The sequence below is a fragment of the Macaca mulatta genome, chromosome 8 (assembly GCF_049350105.2).
Source record: "Macaca mulatta isolate MMU2019108-1 chromosome 8, T2T-MMU8v2.0, whole genome shotgun sequence".
In the NCBI taxonomy this organism is placed as follows: Eukaryota; Metazoa; Chordata; class Mammalia; order Primates; family Cercopithecidae; genus Macaca; species Macaca mulatta.
Genome location: NC_133413.1, coordinates 123,423,193 through 123,447,824, shown reverse-complemented (window position 1 = coordinate 123,447,824; position 24,632 = coordinate 123,423,193). Strand labels below are relative to the sequence as shown.

The 24,632-nt window shown below is 35.2% G+C and overlaps 1 protein-coding gene across 1 annotated transcript in view; it reads left to right on the top strand.

Moving 5' to 3' along the window:
• The window catches only part of CSMD3 (CUB and Sushi multiple domains 3), a 1,224,761-nt gene that overhangs the window by 335,613 nt on the left and 864,516 nt on the right, over nt 1-24,632 (top strand). Inside the window, exon 5 of the mRNA XM_015145899.3 lies at nt 18,100-18,307. Coding sequence (XP_015001385.2) covers nt 18,100-18,307 — 208 coding nt within the window. The remainder of the gene's footprint in view (nt 1-18,099; nt 18,308-24,632) is intronic.

Below are 24,632 nucleotides of genomic sequence, written 5' to 3'. Positions count from 1 at the left end.
CCTAGATATTATACAATGGGGGTATAGGCATTGGGCAAATATACCTGCTCCAAATGGGAGAAATTGGCCAAAAGAAAGGGGTTATAGACCCCATGGAAGTCCAAAATCCAGCAGGGTAGTCAAATTTTAAAGCTCCAAGGTGATCTCCTTTGATCCCATGTCTCATATCTAGGTCATGCTGATGCAAGAGGTGGGCTCCCATGGCCTTGGGCAGCTCTGACCCTTGGCTTTGTAGAGTACAACACCTCTCCTGGCTGCCCTTACAGGCTGGTGTTGAGTGTGCTCTGGCTTTTCCAGGTGAACAGTGCAAGCTGTCAGTGAATCTGCCATTCTGGAGTCTGGAGGATAGTAGCCCTCTTCTCACAGCTCCACTAGGTAGTACCCCAGTGAGGACTCTGTGTGGTGATTCAAACTCAACATTTCCCTTCCGCAATGCCCTAGCAGAGATTCTTCATGAGGTCTCCACTCCTGCAGCAAACTTCAGCTTGGATATCCAGGAGTTGCCATATACCCTCTGAAATCTAGGCTGAGGTTCTCATACCTCAATTCTTGACTTCTGTCTACCCTCAGGTTCAATATCACATGGAAGCTGCCAAGGCTTGAGGCTCACATCCACTGAAGCCATGGCCCAAGCTGTACCTTGGCCCCTTTTAGCCATGACTGGGACACAGGGCACCAAGTCTTGAGCTTGCACAAAATAGCAAGGCCCAGGACCCAGCCCACAAAACCATTTTTTTTCTATTAGCCCTCCAGGCTTGTTACGGGAGGGGGCTGCTGTGAAGATAGGCCATGGAGACATTTTTTGCCATTGTTTTGGTGATTAACATTTGGCTCCTTGTTAACTATGCAAATTTCTGCAGCTGGCTTGAATCTCTTTTCAGAAAATGGGTTTTTCTTTTCAGTCACACTGTCAGATTGCAAATTTTCCAAATTTTTGTGGTCTGTTTCCTCTTGAATGCTTTGACACTTAGAAATTTCTTCTGCCAGATACCTTAAATCGTCTCTCTCAAGTTCCAATTTCCACAGATCTTTAAGGCAGGGGCAAAATATTATCAGTCTCTTTGCATAGCAAGAGTGACCTTTATTCCAGTTCCCAACAAGTTCCCCATCTCTGTCTGAGACCACCTCAGCCTGGACTTCATTGTACATATCACTATCAGCATTTTTCTCAAAGCCATTTGCAACTCTCTAGGAAGTTTCAAACTTTCCCACATCTTCCTGTTTTCTCAGGCCTCTAAGTCTCCAACAAGTTCCAAACTTTCCCACATTTTTCTATCTTCTTCTGAGCCCTCCACGTGGTTCCAACTTCTGCCTTTTACCCAGTTTCAAGGTCGCTTTCACATTTTCAGGTATCTTTATAGTAAATGCCCCACTACCTGTACCAATTAACTGTTTAAGTCTGTTCTCATGATATTAATAAAGACTTACTGAGACTGAGTAATTAATAAAGGAAAGAGGTTTAATTTACTCACAGTTAAGGAGGGCTGAGGAGACCTCAAGATACTTACAATTGTGCTTGAAGGAAAAGTAAGCATATCCTTCTTCACATGGCAGAAGAAAGGAGAAGAATAAGAATCGAGTGAAGGCAGAAACCCCTTATAAAACCATGAGATCTTGTGAGAACTAACTGTCACGAGAATAGCATGGGGGAAACCACCCCTGTGATTCAATTACCTCCTACCAGGTTCCTCTCATGACATGTGGTGATTATGGGAACTACAATGCAAGATGAGATTTGGATGGGGACAGAGCCAATCATATCAGCTTCCCTATAGAAATACATTATAATGTTGTTTTAGTCTATTAATCCTGATATAAGAAATACCATCAACAGGGTACTTTATAAGCCACATAAATTTCATTCTCACTGTTGTGGATATGGGGAAGTCCAAAGATCAAGCTGTGGGCAGATACAGTGTCTGGTAAAGGATTGCTTTTGGGTTCGTAGATGATGCCTTCTTGCTGTGTCCTCACATAGAGGAGGAGGAGAATAAGCATCTTTGGGCCTATATTTTCTAGGCACTAATCCCATTATGAGAGCTGTGTCCTTAGGACCTAATCACCTACCAAACGGCCCCCTGTCCTAAGCCATTGCCTCAGAGGATAAGATGTAAACATATTAATTTTGATGGAACACAAACGTTTTAATCATACACATTACTAGACATTTACTCAGATCTGTTGCAAAATACATTATAGACATAATAACCATATCTGTAAAGAACCCAAAGGTTCACTAAAGATAATACAGTTAAAATAGTGACACGTACCACTATCAAACAGTGAAAATTAATAAACTATAATTACATGCAAAAATATGGATGAATCCCACAAAGAATAATTGATTGCAAGAAGCCAGATTCCAAAGAGTACATACTTTAAACTTCCATTTTATAAAGTTCAAAACATGCAAAATAATCTATTATGCTATAATGTATAATCTATTATCTTCAGGATGGAAAGAGTAAGGACTGACAGGGAGTATTTGGGAGATTTCTACCATTAGGCTAATGTTCTCTTCTTGATTTGGGTGTTAGCAACAAAGCTGTGTTCAATTTGTGAAAATTTATCAAGCTATTCACTTAGAAGTTGTAGACTTTTCAGCATCTATATTGTATTTAATTTAAAACATTATGAAATAAAAAGGAGAACACCTCAAAAGTACATATTCTCCTAGTCAGCTGATATAGTGTGAGACGTCTCACAGATCTCCAAGGAACTGGTCAGATCTAGTCCTCCCCTTTCTGAATTCCCTGAGATGGTGATTAGAATCTGACGATTATTTAAGCATTCAGAATTTTCCTAGGTCAGTAGATCTCAAAGGTTAGCATGGATGAGATTCATGCTAAATCTTGCTAAAACTTCCATTGCTGGACCTCATCCTCAGAGTTTCTGATTCAGTAGGTACAGGGAAGGGCCCAAGAACTATGGTTTAAGTAACAAAAGTAGGCATCATCTCAGCTCTTTATATTTTATGAAAGCTCTGTCTTTATTTGTGCCTACTTTCATTTTTAACGTCACTGCTCTCCTTGATTTCCCAATCCACTTCATGCTTTTTACCCTCAGAAAGCAAACTTTAATGTTACTTCATTTATGAAAGTGAGGATGATTAGAGTATGATTTTTCTCAAAATTTCCAATGCTCTGTCTACCTCTGTTTCAAGCTAGGCTGCCATCAGAAACACTTAGAGAACATTTAAAGATACCTATAATTCATCTCCAACCCTCCAATTTCTACTCTTTGTAAAAACATTATTGGTTAATAATGAGGTCTACAGTAGGATGCTTTTTAAAAGTCCTCCAGGTGATGCTAATGCATGATCAAAATAAAAAATGACTGTACTAACCCAGGCATAATAGCTAATCTACTCACTGTGGTATTCCCCATTTTTCACCTAGGTCAAGGTCTTTCTCCACCTGGGATCCCTTCAGCTGATAGACATCTCTCCAATATCTTTCCAAAATCCAAACACAAATGAAGCCAACACATCCTATTCTCAATAACAAGACAAACTAAATTTTTATTGCTTTATTCTATTATCTTCTCCTAACAGTAAATTTTCCCTCTTCCCTTTTCAAATTCCTCAGAAAATTTGTCTTTGTTTAACATTTCTATTCATTTTACTGCAATTTATTTCTCAGTTGACTGCAGTCTTGCTTCTTTTCACACATTCTGTTGAAACCCTTTTCCTAAGTTCAGCAGTGGCTTCCTAATAGATACATAATTGTTCACATTTTTAAAGTAGAGTCTCTCCATGACATTTGACATTGTTATTAACTCATTCTTTAGAGAACATTTTTTGTCTTTCTTGTGAAATAATTTATTGATTATTCTTGTACCTGTCTAGCCACTTCTCTATCTACCTCATTCCCTCCTGTTTCTCTACCAATTAATTTAATATTATGGTTTCCTAGGTTTCCACTGTTCATACTATATACTATTTAGTAGAAGGTGAAATCTACTTTATTGATTTCAACTGTCCTCCATGTATATGACGATTCTGCAGTTTATGTCAGTCGACTCAATCCTCTTAACCACTCAACTACTTGTGGAGAATATTTAATATTCAAAAAGCATCTTAACTAGTTTGGGTAGCAATTATCTTTTCCAAAACTTGTATTCATTTCAAAGAATTGATTTCATGAATTTTAGTTTGAGTGGTTATTGATTCTCATTTGTAGAGAATACTCTCAGAAACTCTAGCAGTTTGAAGCAGCTGCTTAAGACAAGTAAAGCAGGAGAATTTATTGAAACATAGAGAACTTTTACCTTCATGACTGATTTCAAATATTATGAGACAGAAACAACAGTATGTGTTTATTTCTCTATTTCCTCGGCAAGACTGCATGTCCCTACCAGCAACACAGTTAAGATGGTGCCCTGAAGCTAAAGGCTGTCCTACAGGAAGTAGGAAAATATGACTTAAATCACATCTAAACCTAGCCCTTAAAAACATTATTTGTTGCTTAATATGGTACATGGCATGTAGCTATTTTCTATCTTTTTTCTCCTGTGCCTACCCCAGATGTAATCATTAAATGTGGATTAGAGCTTTATTCATTTCCTTAGAGGAAAGAGATGCAACATTACTATGTTCATTGCTGTATTTAATTTTATTTACAAATTTCAGCAATTGCACTGAGGTCAGCAGTTTAAATTACTGCTCCTAATATGACTACAGATGATTGGATTTTGATAAAAAACTATATACATAGTATACATCCCTGTATCTATAAATAAAACTAAAACAAAATATTCATAATTCTTAGTCTAGGAAACTTCCAGACTTCAAAGTCTGAGGTTTCTCCATTTAGTACACTGTGGCCAGCATCTCTGGCTCCAAGGAGCACACAGTGCAGTGGGAACTCCTGGGAGGAGATATCAAGAAAGCCAAAAAATAAGGCAAAGTTAAATTTCAAAGGTGGCACAGTCAGCTGTGACAATGCAGGGATAAATAGGCCTTTTTGTGTTCTTTTGGGGGGGCTCCCCTATTATGGGATTGCACTGTGCACAGAAGTTAGTTATGCAGTTTTGATCATATTAAAAGGCCAGTACTCCACTTGCAAAACAAATTATAAAACTAAGCCATTTATTGAGGTAGTCAGAGGACTGTTTTTAGCATTGGCTCAGAAACAAAACAAAACAAAAAATCCCAGCTGGTTTACCTTAGGCAAGTCACTTAAACACTCTTGGAACAAAGTTCAATCTTCAATGAAGTCAGAACTGTGATTAGCACTATTTGACATTTAGACATGAGAAGTCTACTTTTACTGTTATCCAGGCATTGAAATAAGACAGCTTGGGAAGCTTCAGTTTTCTGCAATGACTTCAGTCTCATGACTACTTCTTAGTCCAAGAACTGGGCTTTCTAGAAACTCAGGACAATTGCAACTGGAGTTGCAACACAACATAAAGAGCAACTCTTGCCGAGGTCACACACACACAAGTGTGTGTGTGTGCGTGTGTGTATGTACATATGTGTGTGTATGTACATACGTGTGTGTGTACATGTGTGTATATATATATGTTTTATTGGGTGAGTTGTGTATATCATTGCATTCTGAGAGGTCTGGTTGCAGACCAAAGTCATTGAACTCACAAGCTCTTATCCTAGGGTAATTCATAGTCAATTCTTGGTATCCAACCTCATTTTAAAAGATGTTTTCTCAAAAACGGTAATCACGTACATACCATGGAATATTACTCAGCAAAAAATTGTATAAACTGTTGAAATATGCAATAACTTGGAGAGATCTCCAGCTGAGCAAAAAATGTAAACCCAAAAGATTATATACTGTATCATTTCATTTTATAAAACATTTTGAAATGAAAAATCTTGAAAATGAAAGGCAGATAAGTAAATGATTGCCAGGGATTAGGAAGTAGGTAGAAGAAGAAGGGCGGTGAGAATAGTTTAAAAAGAGCAACACAGCCGGGCATGGTGGTTCCTGCCTGTAATCCCAGCACTTTGGGAGGCTGAGGGAGGCAGATCGTTTGAGGTCAGGAGTTCAAGACCAGCCTGACAAACATGGTGAAACCCTGTCTCTACTAAAATACAAAAAATTAGCCAGGCATGGTGGCAGGCACCTGTAAACTCAGCTACTTAGGAAGCTGAAGCAGGAGAATCACTTGAACTCAGGAAGCAGAGGTTGCAGTGAGCTGAGATTGTACCACTGTACTCCAGCCTGAGTGACAGAGCGAGACTCCCTCTCAAAAAATAAATACATAAATACATAAATAAAAAGAGCATCACTAGAAATTCTTGTATTGATGGGCCTGTTCTGTATATTGACTGCAATGGTAGATGCTCAAACCTACACATGTGATAAACTTGTATAGAACTACATACACACAGTAAATGAATACAAGCAAAACTGAGGAAAGGTGAATAAGATTGGTGGATTGGGGGGGCGAAGGGAGAAAGTGAATAGTCACTGACTGAAAGGTACAAAGTTTCAGATAAACTAGAATAAGTTGTAAGATCTATTGCACAGGAGGGAATCTATGAGCAACAGCAATGTATATTTCAAAATAAGTCAGAGTAAATTTCAAATGTCTCATTTCGAAAAATGATAAATAATAGAGGTGATGGATAGGTTAATTGGTTTGATTTAATTATCCCACATGGTAAACATACTTTAAAATATCACACTATACCCCATAAATATATATAATCATGGTTTGTTGAATAAAACAGTATTTAATTTAAAAATCCTTTGAAAACTTCTTCTGACCTGGGAATGACAAAGATCATGACTTCAATCCTGTCTTTTTCTCTTGTCCCATGCTGTGGTCTAAATTTATGTCCCCCCAAAATTCATACATTGAAATCCTCTCCCCATACTGATGATATTAGGAGGTTGGGCCTTTTGGGAGGTGATTGGGTCTTGAGGGCAGAGCTGTCATGAATGGGAATAGTGCTTTTATAAAATAGGCTCATGGAGCTCATTGAACCCTTCTACCACATAAGTACACAGCAAGAAGGCACCATCTATGAACCATAAAGTGGTTCCTCACCAGCTATTGAATCTGCCAGTGCTTTGATCTTGGATTTCCCAGGCTCCAGATTTGTGACAAATAATAGCTTAAATAGACTAAGACAGAAAACTGGTACCAAGAAGTAAGGATGCTATTGTAACAATACCTAAACATGTGGAAGCATCTTCGGAACTAGGTAACAAATAGAGGCTGGAATAGTTATGAGGTACATGCTGAAAAAGCCTGCATTATTGTGAATGTCCATTCATTAAGGACAATCTTGGTGAGGGTACAGAAAGAGAAGAGGAGAGCTGTAGAGAAAGCCTCAATCTTCTTAGGTAAAAACTTAGTCATTAAAAAATGTAGAAATATGGATGGTAAATGTGATTCTGATGAGGTCTCAGATGGACATTAGGAACATGTTATTAGAAACTAGAGAAAAGGTGATCCTTGTTACAAAGTGGCAAAGACCTTGGCTGCATTGTATTCATGTCCTAGTGTCCTAGAACTTCTGGTTAATGACGTAGGATATTTGCATGAAGAAATTTCTAAGCAAAGTGTTGAAGGTGTTCAAAGCATGACTTTGCTTCTCTTCAAGCTTATAATAAAATAGGAGAAGAAAGAAATGATATGAAGATGGAATTTTTTAATCAAGGCAAGTGGAACTTAAGGATTTGGAAAACTGTATGACAGTCCATATTATAAAAAATGAGGATGTGTACAGGAGAGAACAGGAAGGGTGAGATTAGGTGACCCTTTGATAAAGAGATTAATATGGATCAGCCTGGTACTATTCATTAAGAAAGTGGAAGAATGATGCCAAAGGGAATTTGGAGATCATGGGGCTGCCATTCCCATCACAGGTCCAGGCTACAAGAGCCTGAGGAAGAGAGCAATTTCAAATAAGGGACTGGGGATGCTTATGGAACCTCAGCTCTTGCTGCCTGCACTCTGTTTCCATGCTTCCCAGCCACTCCTGGAGTAACTTTGGTGGGTCCTGGAACGACATGGGCTATGTCCAGCAAAGTTGTGGGGTCATGGCTGCCTTCATCTAGATTGAAAAGGGTGCCCTGTAAAGAAAGCTGTGGAACTCAGAAAGAAAACTGCCCTGGAAGTGAGGCCACCATGAAGAGTTTTCACTAGGTCAGTGTCCAGTGGAGCCATGGGAGCAGGACCACCCCAGAGAATCCAGACCAGTAGACTGTTGGGTATGTGATTTCAGCTCTGGAGAGCTCTAGGCACAGAGCCGATTTGAAGATGGGGCCACAACATAGAACTGTCATGGGAGCAAAGCTGCTTGAAGCTTTGGGAACCCAATCTCAATCCCTGGAGGTTACACACTGAACCAAAGAATATTATTCTTGAGCTACAAGACATAATATTGTTTACCTTGTTAAATTTCAGTCTTACTTGTTACCCTTTTCTTCTGTCCTATTTCTCCCTATTGGAATGGGAATGTCTATCTTATGTCTGTCTGACCATTGTATTTAAGAAGCACAGAACATTTTTTATTTCAGAGGTTCACAGTTAGAGTAATTTGCTTCTGCACAGTGGTACCTTGAGTCTTATCCATTGCCGATTTACATGATATCAAAATAGGACTCTCGACTTTGGACTTCCGAGTTGATACTAGAATTAGTTAAAACTTTTAGAGCTATTGGGATGGTATGAATGTATTTTGAATGAGAGAAAGACATGAATTTTTCAGGGCCAATGTTGGAAAAGATGTTTTATCCTTACTGTTCTACAGTGGTGTTCTTGTCATAAATCAAGTGTTGCTGTTGTCATGAATATGTGTGAGTCTTTATCTGAACTCTTCATTACGTTCCATTGGTTAACTCTTCTATACTTGTTTTTAATTCTCCATTATTTTGATTATGGCAGCTTTATAATAAGTCTGAAATCTGGAATCTGGTTGTTTTTCAGCTGTATATTCTTCTTTATGATTGTTTGAGTTAGACTTAGGTCTTTGCATTTCCAGGAAATTAAAAAATCAGCTTGTCAATTTACACATGCACATTTGCCAGTATTTTGATTGTGACTATTCTGAAGTCATAGGTTAATTTGGGAGACAACATACTCATTTGTTTACATAGGTCTTTTGTATTTTCTCTCAAAAATGCTTTAAAATATTTTGAGTGGAGCTTTACCCAGCTTTTTCATGTCTTAGTACCTTCATTCCTAAGTATTTGAAATTTTATTACATTAAAAATGGTACTTTAAAAATGTCAGTCTAATTGTATGTCTCTGATATATTATTGTATATTTCCTTGTATTTAGTTGTACTGCTAAGTTCACTCAGTAAGTTTATTTTATCAGTGACTTTAAAGAATGTCCTATATACACAGTTCTAGAATTTGCAAATAGTGATGATGCCCTTTCTTGAAATTAAGGATGGAGAATAGAAATTACTTAACTAAGAATTTCCACTTGCTGAAGAGAAGTAGAAATTTTCCAATTATGTTATTTTGACCTGTAACTTATATAACTTGTTCTTTTTCTTTTTTCTTTATTCTTTTTTTTTTTTTTTTTTTTTGAGATGGCATGTCACCCTTTTGCCAGGCTGGAATGCAGTGGCGCAATCTCAGTTCTTTGCAACCTCCACCTCCCGAGTTCAAGTGATTCTCCTGCATCAGCCTCCTGAGTAGCTGAGACTATAGGCACCCGCCACCATGCCCAGCTAATTTTTATGTTATTAGTAGAGACAGGGTTTCACCCTGTTGGCCAGGATGGTCTCGATCTCTTGATCTCGTGATCCACCCACCTTGGGCTCCCAAAGTGCTGGGATTGCAGGCGTGAGCCCCTACGCCTGGCCTCATATCTTGTTCTTAAAATGTATTTAGCAACTCACCCCATTGTTTTACTTTGTTTTGACTTTTTGCTCCATTTATCATACTATTCCTATGTTTTTGAACAGCGATGTATTTTGTGAAATTCTGTTTATTCTATTCTGTGGATTCTCAAAGATCAGAATCCAAAATGATGATCAATTTAAATAATTATATTCATTTATTTGTTCATTTCATGTTTAATTCAATAAATTCACTTGGAGTCTCTACTATACATGTAGGTGTAGTAGTTTTAAGTAACAGATATAATATAAGCAAAAAGGGACATAAGCCCTGCCTTTATGAAGTTTACAACGAGAGGGAGGCAGACATTTTAAATACGCAAGTGGAAAAGAGACCCTGTGATCATCAACATATAGTCATTGAAGCTGCCCAAGAACACAGCCTCCATCCAGATAGAGAATAAAGAATGTGTATGGCAAAGATTGCAATTCTATCTCAATTCACTGACAACTTATTAATCAGAATGCAGCTACATGGCCTCACTTAGTTGTGAAAAGCACTAAAATATTTGTCCTGGCTGGCAGCAGCCTCCCAGCAACACCTCATAAGTGGAATTGGAACATGAATTTCAGATCTCAGCTAGTCGTCTCTATCACATCAAGATGCAAACAGCTCTATGCCTTTTGTAACTATGGATTTTATATTTTCATCAAAGTTGTAAATCCTTTGACCATTAATCTTTCCATAGTTTTCCATGCTTGCCCCTGCTCCACAACCTTTTTGGAACTTCAATAACACATATTAAACTGTTTGGCATTTTCCTACAGGGAATATCTGTTCTTTAAAAAGACATCTTGCTTTTCTCATAGCTGCATTCTGAATAGTTGCTATTGCCATGTCTTTAAGTCCACTATCTTTGCTTTCGTACTGTCTACTCTTCTATGAGGCCCACTGAGTATTTTTTTTTAATTTCTAGTAATATATTTTGCATCTCTTAAAGTTTCATGTGCTCATCTTTTTATATCTTCCCTTTCTTTCCTCACAGTGTTCATTGAGTTCAGTTTTTCTGAAAAGGGCTATATAGTAAATATTTTAGGCTTTGCTGTGGTTACATAGTCTCTAACATGTATTCATCTTTGATTTGGGTTTGTTGGTTTTTACAATCCTTTAAAAATGTAAAAATCATTACTAGATCACAGGCAATACGAAAAAAAGCCTATAAGCCAGATTTAGTCTGGGGTGTAGTGTGCTAACCCTTGTTTTAAGTAGTTGAATATAGTTATATATGTTATAAAGTCCTTATTTTCTAATTCCATCATCTCCATATTTTTTGGTCTGTTTCTAATGATTTTTCTCTTGGTTATGGGTTGTATCTTTATGTTTATTGACATAGCTAGTACTTTCTTTTAACTGTATGTTGAACGTGGTGAATTTAAAGATACTTAGTGTCTGGATTTAGTTATCTTTAAGTAATCTTGAGCTTTCTTCTAGTATGTATTAAAGTTACTTTTGGTTCACTTTGTGTCTTTTGAGATTTGTTTTTAAGCTTTAAGTATTGCATTTTTAAGTGGCCTTACCTATAGGCGTAATTTACCGTCTCTACTGAAGTGCACCCCTTTTGAGATTTCTACTGAATACTCCATTCAGTTAAAGTGGACTCTATATTCTAGCTAGTGGTACCTGAACAAATCTCACCCCTGTGTGCTTCGTTGGAACCATTCATCTGACACATTCCTCTTTATGTGACTTCATGAAATTTCATCCAATTGCATGCATTTATTAGTATTTAGCAAACACTAATGAAGAGAACCCAATGTAAATCTTTCGAGTCCTTTTCTTCTGCAGAGCTTCCTCCTTTCTAGAACTTTGCCCTATGACTAACATTTCCCTCATGTTTCCTGAATTCTATCTCCTGAGCTGAAAGGACCATCATGCTCTACTTGTAATCCCACTCCTTATTCTATGGTCTAGAATGTGTCTCATTAGAGAAAGTCAAATGATTATAGGGCTCTCCTTCTTAGTTTTTTTCCTCTCTTAGATCACAGTTCTTCATGGACCTGGCTTAATGTTTTAAAACAGTTATTATATATATATATTTTTCTCAGTTTTAATTTTTAAGTCAATAATGTAAATTTGTTCCCTGTTGCTCTTTCATGGTTATTACTTGATTTAATTTAAATATTTTATTCTCCAAATCTTTAAATAATTTAAGTTTTATTGAATGAATGCTTATATTTTTGTCTTATTTAGAGATTCTGAGAAGTATTTTAACCTGGATGTTTAAAAACACATACTTATTAATTACTTTCTTCAGTGCATTAGCTGTCTCTCATTTTCTCAACATGTCTCTTTGGAAGGTAAATGGAAATTAATGTAGGATATTTGTAAAAAGCATATTTGTGCATTCAAAAATGAACTTTCAAAGCTAAAATGCCATTATACTTTGTTCTTTTTACTTTTCAGAGGTGTTTATCTCAGTGAATGTTGAGTATTTTTCTTTGATCTGTTATACATGTTTTTCTTTTTAATTTCATTTGCTTTAATATGAAACGAACTGAGGGAGCTTAACTGAAAAATAAAAATATGAGAATCTTTAATTTCCTTTAGAATCATTGAAAATACACTTTTGTTTTCTTCATAAGCTGGAAAGGTATTATGTGTTGTACCATGACAAACATAAAACAAAATTATCAATCTGAAAGAACTGTTATTTACCCAGTTGCTCAATTTTCTTCTCCATGAGAAAAGGGTTTCTCCTTAAACACAACAATGCAAAAAGTTGAATTATTAAATGTAAGTAGAAGCAGTTACACAAAATTAACTACTGCTCCATATATGTAATATGATGGCTAATTAATGACAGTGTAATATTTAAATAGTTTGTCTAATTAGGCACACAACAGTGATGGCTGTCTTGGGACAAAATAAAAAGCCTCACATAGATGTCAGTTTCACTTGAGTGCTGATGGAAATTTTAGATTTAGCAAAGGAGATTTGTAGAAAAAATGTCCCATGATAAAATTTGAAATTGAATTGAATGCTTAGCATCTGGAATTGACCAAGTGTACTGCTCTCCTACAATTTACACTTCATTTCTCTTTGGTGATAAACAAGCCTATATACTGTACCCCACACCCAACCCTAAGCTATTTCAGAGGAAACTAATAGCAAGGCAGAGCATAATATAAGATCAGTATCAGAAAAGATGTGTTATAGAAAACCATTTAGGTGTTTTTTGAAACTGTGTTTATTTTTTTATTAACAGCCACGTTTGGAGAAGTTCCAATTTATATTATGTTCCATGAAATGTTGTGGTCTCATACCCAAAGCCAAAACAAGATCATATATTTACAATATCTAAACAACTGTCACAGAGATTAAAAGTAAATAAAAATTTAATTTTAGGAAAAAGTACATTTTTGAAATCATAGTGAACTATTTGTAAAAACCTTTTCACTATAATACAGCTAATCTTTATTTTATTTTGTTACGTTTTTCCCTGCTCTATAGGTAAGAGATAAAAAAGCATTATTTATGAATTTTACATAAATTCAGTTATTTTAAAGTATAATAAATGGTGTTATTTTATGATAGATTTATAATATTTTAAACAATTAAAATGATATTTACTAACATTTTTAACAGCCGTAGTTTTTAATTAATAAATTTAAATGCACTAAGAACTTATGAGAGAATTGATAATATTGCTCCAGAAAGTTGGAATAAATCCAAAGTCCAAAAGGGTTAACAATTTTAGTCCTCATTCTTAAAATTCCACATTATCTTTATTGAAACCATTAGCTGAATTTGTGGTTTTCTTCACGTTTTACAACGGATTGACTTTGCAAGCTTCTTAACATGCAATTTGCTAACATCTGAGCTATGTAAATGTGTATACATATACATATATAAAAAATTAAATGACTTTATGTCTTACAACCTTTATACTTTTCCTAGAACAAGAGTAGAGAATCCACCATTGTTTTTATTACTCACTGTATTATCTGTATGTTAAGCAACCACATTTGGAAGCCATCACAACTTCTAGTTAACCTCAAAGGGAGTCTAAGGTATTTAGACTATTTTTTAGTTTTACTATTTAGGTGAAAATATATTATTCTTAAGCCTTGGCCTAAAATGGATGTTCTAATTTATTTTGTCACCATGGTATTTCTTCTGACATATCTAGAAAAACCAAACTAATCTTTTGAAGATAATGAGATAAAAATATAATATAGTCAAAACGAGATGTTTTATCTTTAGGCAGCAATGAAGCATGCAAGAATTTGCATGGACTCTTGATTCTGCCTCCTAATCTTCATTAACTATGGCCTCCCTCTGTTATCCTTCCATAGAGCAACTAAATGATATTTTCAAAACCTAAATCCAATTGTGCCATATCCCCACTAAAGAAACTTTAACGTTCCATTACTATGAATAAATTCCATAGCCTTGTCAGAAATGTCCTGCAAGGTCTAACCCTTAGTTGCCCTTCCAATTGCATTTGGTACCAAATAGCCCCTCACCCTTTTTGCTGTAGCACACAGGCCCATTACCTTGGTAAAAGTGTCAGTGAAGCTGCAGGAACACTCTTCCCTCTGCTTTTCATCTCGTTATTGCTTACTATTTTGCTTTGAGTTTCCAGTCCAGCATCACTTCCTCAGGAAATTCTTGTTCCTTAATTCGTCAACTAGTTCAAGGCCCCAAGCATACAGCATTAGTACTAAATGTTCCTTCTTCATAGGACCTGCTGGAAATGTAATCTTTTGTATTTATTTTGCCATTTGTTTAGAGCCTGACTCTCTAATAGAACACTCCATGAGAGCAGGGATCATGAAAACGTTTTATAGTCATTACAGTTGGAGAGATTACATGATTTCCTCCTGGCACTTGGCAGATCTCAATGAATACTTTTTGGACAGATAACAAAATGAATAAATTTTGTTTCACAAGAAGTTTATACAAATGGCCAATATGATCCTATGTGCATCTTGAGCCTCTTAAGGAGATGGTTCTATGGAACAACCACAGAAGTGAACCCCCCACTTTCTGTGAATTGTTGGATAGAAAATGCTGTAGACATCATTTATTAAACAAGCAAGCCTGCAGGCCATGACAGAGTAATGATGAAAGAATAGAAGCCTGTATCCTGTCATTTACAGGATATGTACCAACTCATTTTGAACAGAGACCAAGCCATGGTATTTAGCAGAAAGAGCACAACATTGGATTCAAGAGTTTCATGGTTTGTTTTAATGCTGCCTTTTACTTGTCCCAACTCTGCTATAAGTTCTTTTTAAATTGACTTAGGTAGTATGTCCTGCTATGAATTCATAATTACAGAAAATATGGTTTTTTAAAAAATATTGCCTTGAATTCAGCATTTAAGTAGGGACACCAAACCAAAAATTTTTAAAATCTAACATTTACTGAAGCAAAGTTTACTTTTTTCACCACTTTGTCAGCTACTGATTCTATGATAGTCTCTGTCATAATAAACATATTAAACAGAAATGCTGAGCATAGAACTTGGTACAATAATCTACATGAACATTGGCTTGAATGATGGAGGAACTGAGTTCCTATCCTTGTTTTCAAGTGAAAATTAGTCATACACTTGAGTTGAAATTGTTTTGCTGTGAAATAAAGATTTCCTTGAAGTGAGCTGTTTTCTGGGTTGTTCTCTCTTCCATGTGTCAGGAGTGTAGAGTTATTTGTCTGCATTGTGAGTCTAAGTTGAGGAAATTCAAAGAGATCATATAGAGAAATTGATTTCTATGCCTTGAAGCTTATGGAATATAATATATTATTATCATTAAAATGATGGCTAAAGTATTTAAATATCTATTGCAACCCAAGGGACTGCATTTTGAAAGAAACTGCATTTCCACAGAGGATGAATAAATGGGTGTGTTTTCATTTGACTAAATGCAGGATTTTTGTGCGGGAGTTCTGTTGTGGCATGGTCTTACATCCTGCCCAAGAGGCCAATCTGAAAAGGTGAGGAGACATATGGAAAGAAGATCGAACTGAACTGTTCTATACCTATAGCATAAGAGAGAAATGTAAGCAGCCAGCTGGAGAAACACAATCACCCACAGTAATGGAACTGAAGGTGACACCTCTGTGGATCCCATGAAGTGGTGTATGAGTGAAAGAATCATCTTTCTTTAATTGTCTGACAAAGCTCCTAGAAACCAATGCCAAATTAGTGTTAGGAAAATAAGAGGATTCATATCCTCTGATCCTTCCTACTTATAACCCCAGGAGGCCCATAGAGATCTCAGTGAGAAGGGGAGGATGAACAGAAATACTGGCAGGGAAAACAAGGAAGAAGACTTGACTTCTCCATCTCACCTCAGCCCCACCTCTGCTCCATCTGCCACAAGTCCAAGGTATGGGGAGCAAAGAAGCTTAATCAAAATGAAGTTAATTTATTTTTGATTACCCAGGACTGGATGTATTAATTGATGTACTGTGATTTTTTTAAGTTAAATCATTTATTTTTAAACAGACAAAAATTATGTATATTTATCATGTGTAAATGATGTTTTGAAATATGTATTCATTGTGGAATGGCTACAGTGAGCTAATTAACATTTTATTTACTTCATATACTTTTCAGTTTTGAGATGAGAACACTTAAACTATAATCTCTAAACTGTAGGATTTTTTTTTCTTTAATCTGAGTGTGATCTAGAATGTTATGTGTCTCCTTCAGATTTTATCCAGAGGAAGGAAAATAAGTAGCTTATTGAACTTGTTTAAATAGATTGTGGGCCAGTTGAACTGTGAATATATGCTAGTGAAATAATTTTTTGTCAAAGTAGTATTCAACGCTGGTGTTGGTACTTGAGAAGGGAAATAATATAAGTGATATTTAGTTGGGGGTAGAGACAGCAGTACAGGCTTACTAGAAGGTTTAGGTCTTGAAGGCATTGGTGAAAATATTTGTAGTAGTATGCCACATGGTCTAGACAAGAAAACTAGTTAATTTTAATTATCTAACAAACTTACAAGAGAAAGAACACACACACAAATATATATATAGTGTGTGATAAATGTTAAATATCTTTTAAGAGGAATATACTTACATTTTTGATTTATAGATTATGGAGCTAAATGGATAAAGAGCAAGAAAGAAAAAAACAAATACCATTTGATGCATATAATATAGTAATAAAATTGTCTCTAATAACAAAGCATTTTTTTTTTTTACTTTCTACCCATCATGGAATTGAATAGAAAGGTATTGTCCGGCTCTGTTGATTTAGGATCTGGAGCTATCGGTCACATCAAATAATAATTGGTCATTATGGAGCCAGAGTTTTCCTCAAAAACTTGAATTGAAGGAATTCCCTGAGTCGACCAAGGCAATAACATAAGTAATAAGACAATTTATTGCACAAGTGAACTTGTAACTTATTAGCATGATTGGCCTAAACAATGCTATAATAAGGCGAATGCCCCAACTTCAATTCCTTTATGAAACAGGAGTTTTTTCTTATGTTTGCATACCAAACACAGCTACTCATATAACCACACTGCTAGCACCTATCGTCAGCCACAAGTAGACTAGTGGAGAATCTATGGCCCCAATTTGGAAAATCAGAATCATAGATCCCAAAGTAACGTTAGTAAAAAAGTTATTTATGTGTTTTATCTATATACATTATATGACTACTTAGTAAAAGATATACTGTTTGATTTCATAGGAATATGTTTCTAAAGATATATTAGTTACCCTATTATTTCTTTGTAAACAAAGTATCCTGGATATGTGATGTACTTTTATTTGAGTTGTTTTTCTACAAACATTTTTCAATAAATTCTGAAACATACCATTGACATGAACTATATTATATTGTCTCTTAAATTATGTCTTTGTGTTGTACATACCTGCATTAAAAAATCAAAAGTTTTTTCCATCAACAAAGAAAGTGATCAAAGATTTCCCATCACAGACTTTAAGATACATGTTTCCTTTGTTTAACTCACTTTATCGCTTAAACATGAAAAAAATATATATTGATTCTATTTTCCTAATGTCTAATTTTGGAGTGTAAATTTTTTGCTTACTTTCATTGCTATTTCAACCAATTGTTATAAAATTGTTAAGGTCTAGTTTATACTTGTATATGTGCTTATACATTTTTTCATAAACTTCTCATTTTATTTAATCTTTATTAGTATATTATGCACTTGGTATCACATTTGAACTGTTATTTTTATCCAAAAATATTGACTTGCTTTTCTCTTAATAACTTACAACTGAACAATTGCATTTATCTTAATAACTTAAAACTGAACATTTTGTCATTTTTAACAGCTGAAGATGCTTGTGGAGGAACAATGAGAGGATCCAGTGGCGTCATATCCAGCCCTAGTTTTCCTAATGAGTACCATAACAATGCTGATTGCACTTGGACCATTGTAGCAGAGCCTGGGGACACAATTTCACTCATATTTACTGACTTTCAAATGGAAGAGAAATATGATTACTTAGAAATAGAAGGTTCTGAGCCCCCTACAATATGGTAAGTAAATAGCTTCTATTATCCTTGCATTGATGTTGTTGAAGCAAACTAGGGAACAAAGAACAACTGAATGTGGACTTTTACAGGTTTGGGTATTTAAAAGATCTTATAGGAAAGTTATGTGAAGAGGTTGTCAGAGCTGAAGGATATTTTTGAAGATTGGGCTATTTACATAAAAATAGATGGAAATTCAAAACACGTATAAACAAATAAAAGTTATTCCTTTTGTAACCTACAGTTGTGCTTTTTAGCATGCGAGTCCATACTTGATGGTTTCTCTCAAATTAATTGAATAATCTTGGAAGTAATTTTCCTTTGTTTAAGTAGAGCTGTTATATACCTTGTTATCTGAAAGCAAAAATTAAACACCATGATCTGGGGGAATATGGTTTATTTCTTTAGCGACTCAAGGCATGGTCTAATGGAACCTGCAAAGTATTCAGAACATGCTTTTAAGACATAATATTTTTTAAGTAAAATGTTTCTTTATGCTATTTTAAAAATTTGTATCTAATTATATCATTGATTAGATTATGATTCAGTAACTAAGTGAAAGAAAGAATAAGATGACATTGATAAAGGAAAGAGATAGGTAAACACTAGACTAGAGAGGATCTTTTAAACCATGTGAAGATTTGCTAAGAACCATGGATTTATCCAAAACAATTACATGAAGAGGTTTGAATATCCAAACGATTATTCCTATTGAAATGAAGAGATTGATTTGAAGAGGGGCTCGATTCGCTGCAGGAAGATCACTTAAGAGATGATTGCAGTATTACAAGAAAAGATCATGGTAGCTTGAATTAGAGTCATATTAATGAGGTAAGGAAATAGACTGAATTGAGAGATATTGATGATGTATAATCAAAAGGACTTTGTAATGGACTGGGGGTGATAAAGAAGGCAGTATTAAAATAAAACCTGGTTTTCTGACCTGAACAAATGGTGAAGGCAGTAGTAATATTCACTGAGTTGGGAATTGTTGAGGAAAGGTTAAGTTTGGAATGAGAACCCTGTAAATACCGAGATTTGTTTTGAATTATTTTAGCTGGAAGATTCTTTGAGATGTGCAATTAAAGCCATCTACTAGACAACTATATCTCTTATATGATTCAATAGAGTAGAATCACAACACTGATATTTAGTTAATATTGATGGTAAGTGAACCAATAGGCAACAATATAATTAAGTAGATAGAGAGAGGATAAAATGAGAAGACAAAGGAGGACTAGGACTGAATCTGAGACTTAACAACATATAAGGCATGGACTAAGAAGGATGATACAGCAAAGAAAACTGAGGGAGTAATTTGAAGAGGTAAGAGAAGGAAGGAAATCTTAAGAAATAATTTCATGCAGACAAGGGAAGAAGACTATGAAGAAGGGAAAGTAGACAACATTGTGGACTTCTGCTAAAAGAACACTATGTAAATGGTTTTAAAACTTCACAGTTTTCTTGGCTTCACCAAAAGTACAAAGCATTTCCTTAATTGTAAATCCTACCTTGCAAGATAGAACAAAAGTAACACACTTAGATATACCTACTTATTTCCCCTCTACATTTTGGCCCTCAACACTTTGAGTTATATGCCTGGTATGATAAATTCATACCAGAATGCAATAAAATCCACCTCAATTTTTGTTTTAAATGCTAGATAATTTAAAAGCTATTATTTGAGAAATTGCTACTTCAATGGTGATTCATATTCAAGTCATAATAAGGTAGATGATAATGCCACACATCTTTTAATAATTGTAATATCTTTTGCTATACAAGTGATCTTATTAAAATGGCAGTTTTAACTTGACCAATATTTGACTACTGGATACAATAAAGGAAAATAGAACTCTGTTTTATAGTACCAGTTCCTGAGCTACCACCAAACTCTAGAAATCAAATTTCTCATGTTTACTCTGTGGATTATAATTTCTCCATTTATGTTCATATGGTCACTTTCTTGTTTCAGATTAAACATGCTTAGTAATGATTTGTATATCTTCTTAACAATCTAAGTGGTTTCAACAATATAGTTAGTCCAATAAGAGTATCAGATCCACAAATTTCTCCATTTTCTCCTTTAAAAGACACTTTGCCACTTTATTTATTTTCATCTTTAGAAAATAGCAACTAAGAAATGTATTGTTTTGCATTCTTTTAAAATTAATGTTACAGTAAAATTTAGGTAGACTTGTCAAAATCTTTGCTATATAATAAATCAAAAATAAAATCATTTGGCATGTTTCAAGAAATCAATACAAATGTTCAAACTATATTTCTATAAATGCCAACATAAAGATGCATAGTGTTGGTAAATTAATATTATATACAGTCATTTAAGTATATTAAAACAACATTCCTTTTAAAATGTATTAGTTAGAGAATTTATGTATTAAATGATCTGTAAATAATTAAAATAAAACTTTTATATCTAATTCTGGCCCTGTGATCACCTTAAATCCTTTAAAGTTCTCATGTCTTTTTAAAGATATACTCATCAAAAGAACACACTTTATTTCAGATGACATTATATCAAGCATTCTTCCTTATAAGTAGGCACTGTTCATATAATATATTCAATTTATAATAGAATTCAAAACAGGTGAACAAGGAGACCTTCACATCCTTTTGATTAAAATTACAAATAATTTTTGGACTTCAGATCCTTCATTCAGAGACCAGAAACTTGTCACTAGCTACAACACATTATAGTTTTACTCCTGAAGTGCATAGAGTGTGGCAAGGCTTGATTAACTTGTTTTTTACTTTGGTCACACAGACTAAACCAGCCCAACAATTGTGCTGCAAAAAGAATATTTACACTTAGTCAGTGCTTTACTTGCAGACTATGTATGCTAAATTTTAGCTTCTTGTTATTTTTTTTAAAGTAGCATCACTGCATAATTCAACAGGAATGCAATGCATTCATTTAATTATTACTGGTGGATAAAACTGTGAGACCTGATGAATGTCAACTGATCCACTATAGTGAAATAAAAAATGACATAGCATAAAGATGCTTGTGTTCTAGATTCAACTTTGACTTCTTGTTGATGGATGACAGTGGGTAAGTCATGTCACCTCCCTAGATCTCAGGTTTCTCACCTATAACATCCAAGGTTTCTCTTAATTCTGATATTATGGCATTGTCTGCTTAGATGCTATGGCAGAAACAAAAAAGTAAAACGTTAACTAAATGCAATACTTCGTAAATAACTATTTACCAAGCCTTGGATAGAGAGTTGGATTAGATGCTTTTTATTTCCAAACTTAATTTGGATTTTTACCAGAATTCCATTTGTTCAATGTTTATTCAACAAATACTTGTTGGGGTGCCTGCTACATAACAGCATTGTTCTAAGTGCTTTTCTATCTAAAGCACCAAAGAGGCCTGCTCCTGTAGAACTTGTGCTCTCTCAGGGGATAAAGACAATAAGCAGGCAGTGATCAACATAAATAAGGTACACACATACTCTGTCTAGAGAGTGATAAGAAAGAAAAGATGTGGAAGAGTAAGAGAGGTCAGGAGAGCAAGAATGTTGTGATGAGTGTGTAGCTTACTTAATTGAAAAGTTGATATTTGAACAAAGTCTTGATGAATATGAGGAAGTTAGTCAACTGGATGAGCCTTCAGGCAGAAATGACATCTAGAGCAAAATACGTAAAGCAGACTGGGCCTTACTGTGTTGTAGGAACACCTAAGAAGCCATTGTGGCTAGAAAAGAATGATCATTGGTGAAGGCAGTAAGAGAGAAAGAAAGACAATTAATAGACCCTGGCTCAAGACTCATCTTTGGCTTTTCCTCTAGATGTAATGTGAATTCACTTGAGGGGCTTGAGCACAGTAATGACATGATTGACCTTATTACTTTAAAAAACAAAAGTCACTATGGCTACTGTGTGGAGAATAAAGTATAAGAGGAAAAGCTAAAAGAACAGAGATTATTTGTGGTATGTAAGTGAGAGTTTATAATTATGAAATAAGAAAATAGCAGTGGAGGTGAGGTGAAATTACTGGGTTTTCAAGATAAATAATAGAAAGAAAAGAATAGCTCTAAAGAATAGCTCTAATAACCTGCTAATACAGATGCCAGATTATTTGACCTGCAGAACTGAGCAAATACAATTGAAATTAACTAATATTGGGAAGGCTATTGATGAAACATTTTTGGAGGGATGACGTGGAGCTTAAATGTGGACGTGTTAAGTTTGAGATGGCTAATAAATCTGTAGTTGAAGATTTCAAGGGGACAGCTGGAGATACAAATCTTAGTTTCAAATAAAGGTATGGGCTAAGCTTCTAAATTTGGAAATCTCAAAATGGAAGTAATTATTCCTATTTCTACCAGTTGAAGTGATTATTACATTTAAAAAAAAGGAAAAAGGAACTAATATCTGAGTCGTGCGACACTCCAACACTAAAATGTCAGCAAAACTAGGATGAACCAGCAAAGGAGTTTGAGAGTCGGAGTAAATGAGATAAGAGGAAAAACATGACAGTACAGTTATCCCTTAGGATCTTCAGGAAATTGGTTCCAGGACCACCCCTGCTTATACAAAAATCTTGGGATGCTAAAGTTCTTCATATAAAATGTAGTAATATTTGCATACAATGTACACACATGCTTCCATATACTTTAAATAATCTCCAGATTATGTACAATACCTAATATAATGTAAATGTTTTATACATAGTTTTAAAACTGTATGGATCACTTTGTTGTATTATTGTTGTATTGATATTTTTTATTTTTCAAATATTTTTGATTTGTGATTGGTTGAATCTGCTAATACAGATCCCACAGACCTAGAAGATTGACTGTATAAATTTTCCTGGAAACCAAATGAAAAAATTATGCTGGAATTGGCCAATTGTCAAATGTGAATGATAAGCTAATAAAATAAGCTCCAAAACTAATCACTGGATGTAATAACATAGAGGTCATTGGGTAACTTCGTTGAAAGTAATTTTGTAGGTGATAGGCTGACTGGAGGAGTTTTAAGAAAGAACTGGAGAAGAGATATTATAGGCAATTACTATAAATAAATTGTTCAGGGAATTTTGCAAGAAAGACAGAGTGATGGGACAATAGGTTAAAAAGAAAGTAGGAGCAAGGGAAGATGTTTTTCTCCTTTTTTTAGCTTATTATAAAATACGTTCCCAAATTAATAAATGGATTTAGCAACATGGAAGTCACTGATAACTTTGATAAAAGTAATTGTGCAGATGACAGTGTGATTGGAATAATTTCAAGTGAGAGTTAGAGAACAGATAGCATAAATAAATTGTTCAGGGAAATTTGCAAGAAATAGATGTACATAGTTTACATAACAGATGCACATAGTTTTGGGGTATATATGATAATTTTCTTTTTTTTTTAGATGGAGTCTCACTCTGTCACCTAGGCTGGAGTGCAGTGGAGCAATCTCAGCTCACTGTAACCTCTGCTTCCTGGGTTCGAGCGATTCTCCTGCCTCAGCCTCCCTAGTAGCTGGCATTACAGGCGCGTGCCACCACGCCTGGCAAATTTTTTGTATTTTTTGTAGAGACAGGGTTTCACCGAGTTAGCCAGGATGGTCTAGATCTGCTGACCTCGTGATCTGCCCTCCTCGGCCTCCCAAAGTGCTGGGATTACAGGCTTGCTACTGCACCTGACCCACATATGATAATTGAATACATTCATATCATTTGTAACAATCGGCCGGGCGCGGTGGCTCACGCCTGTACTCTCAGCACTTTGGGAGGCCAAGGCAGGCGGATCACGAGGTCAGGAAATCGAGACCATCCTGGCTAACACGGTGAAACCCCGTCTCTACTAAAAATACAAAAAATTAGCCAGGCGTGGTGGCGGGCGCCTGTAGTCCCAGCTACTCGGGAGGCTGCGGCAGGAGAATGACTTGAACCAGGGAGGCGGAGCTTGCAGTGAGTCAAGATTGCGCCCCTGCACTCCAGCCTGGGCGACAGAGCAAGACTCCATCTCAAAAAAAAAAAAAAAAAAAAAGAAATTGTAACAATCAGGTCAGTGTCCTTGGGATAACCATCACCTTAAATATTTGTCTTTTCTGTATGCTGGAATGATCCACATTATTCTCTTGTAGCTACTTTGAAATATACAATAGATTATTATAAACTGTAGTAAATTAGTGGATACGAAAATATGATTTGATAAAAGAAATAAGACCTAGTGACAAATAGATTAGTACAATGAGAAGAATTTTTATTTATTTTTGTGGTTTTGCTTGTTAATTGGGAGAGTTAATACTGTGATGGGAATCACCTACTTAGACATTGAAAAAAATAATGATAAAGAGAGTGGGGAGAATC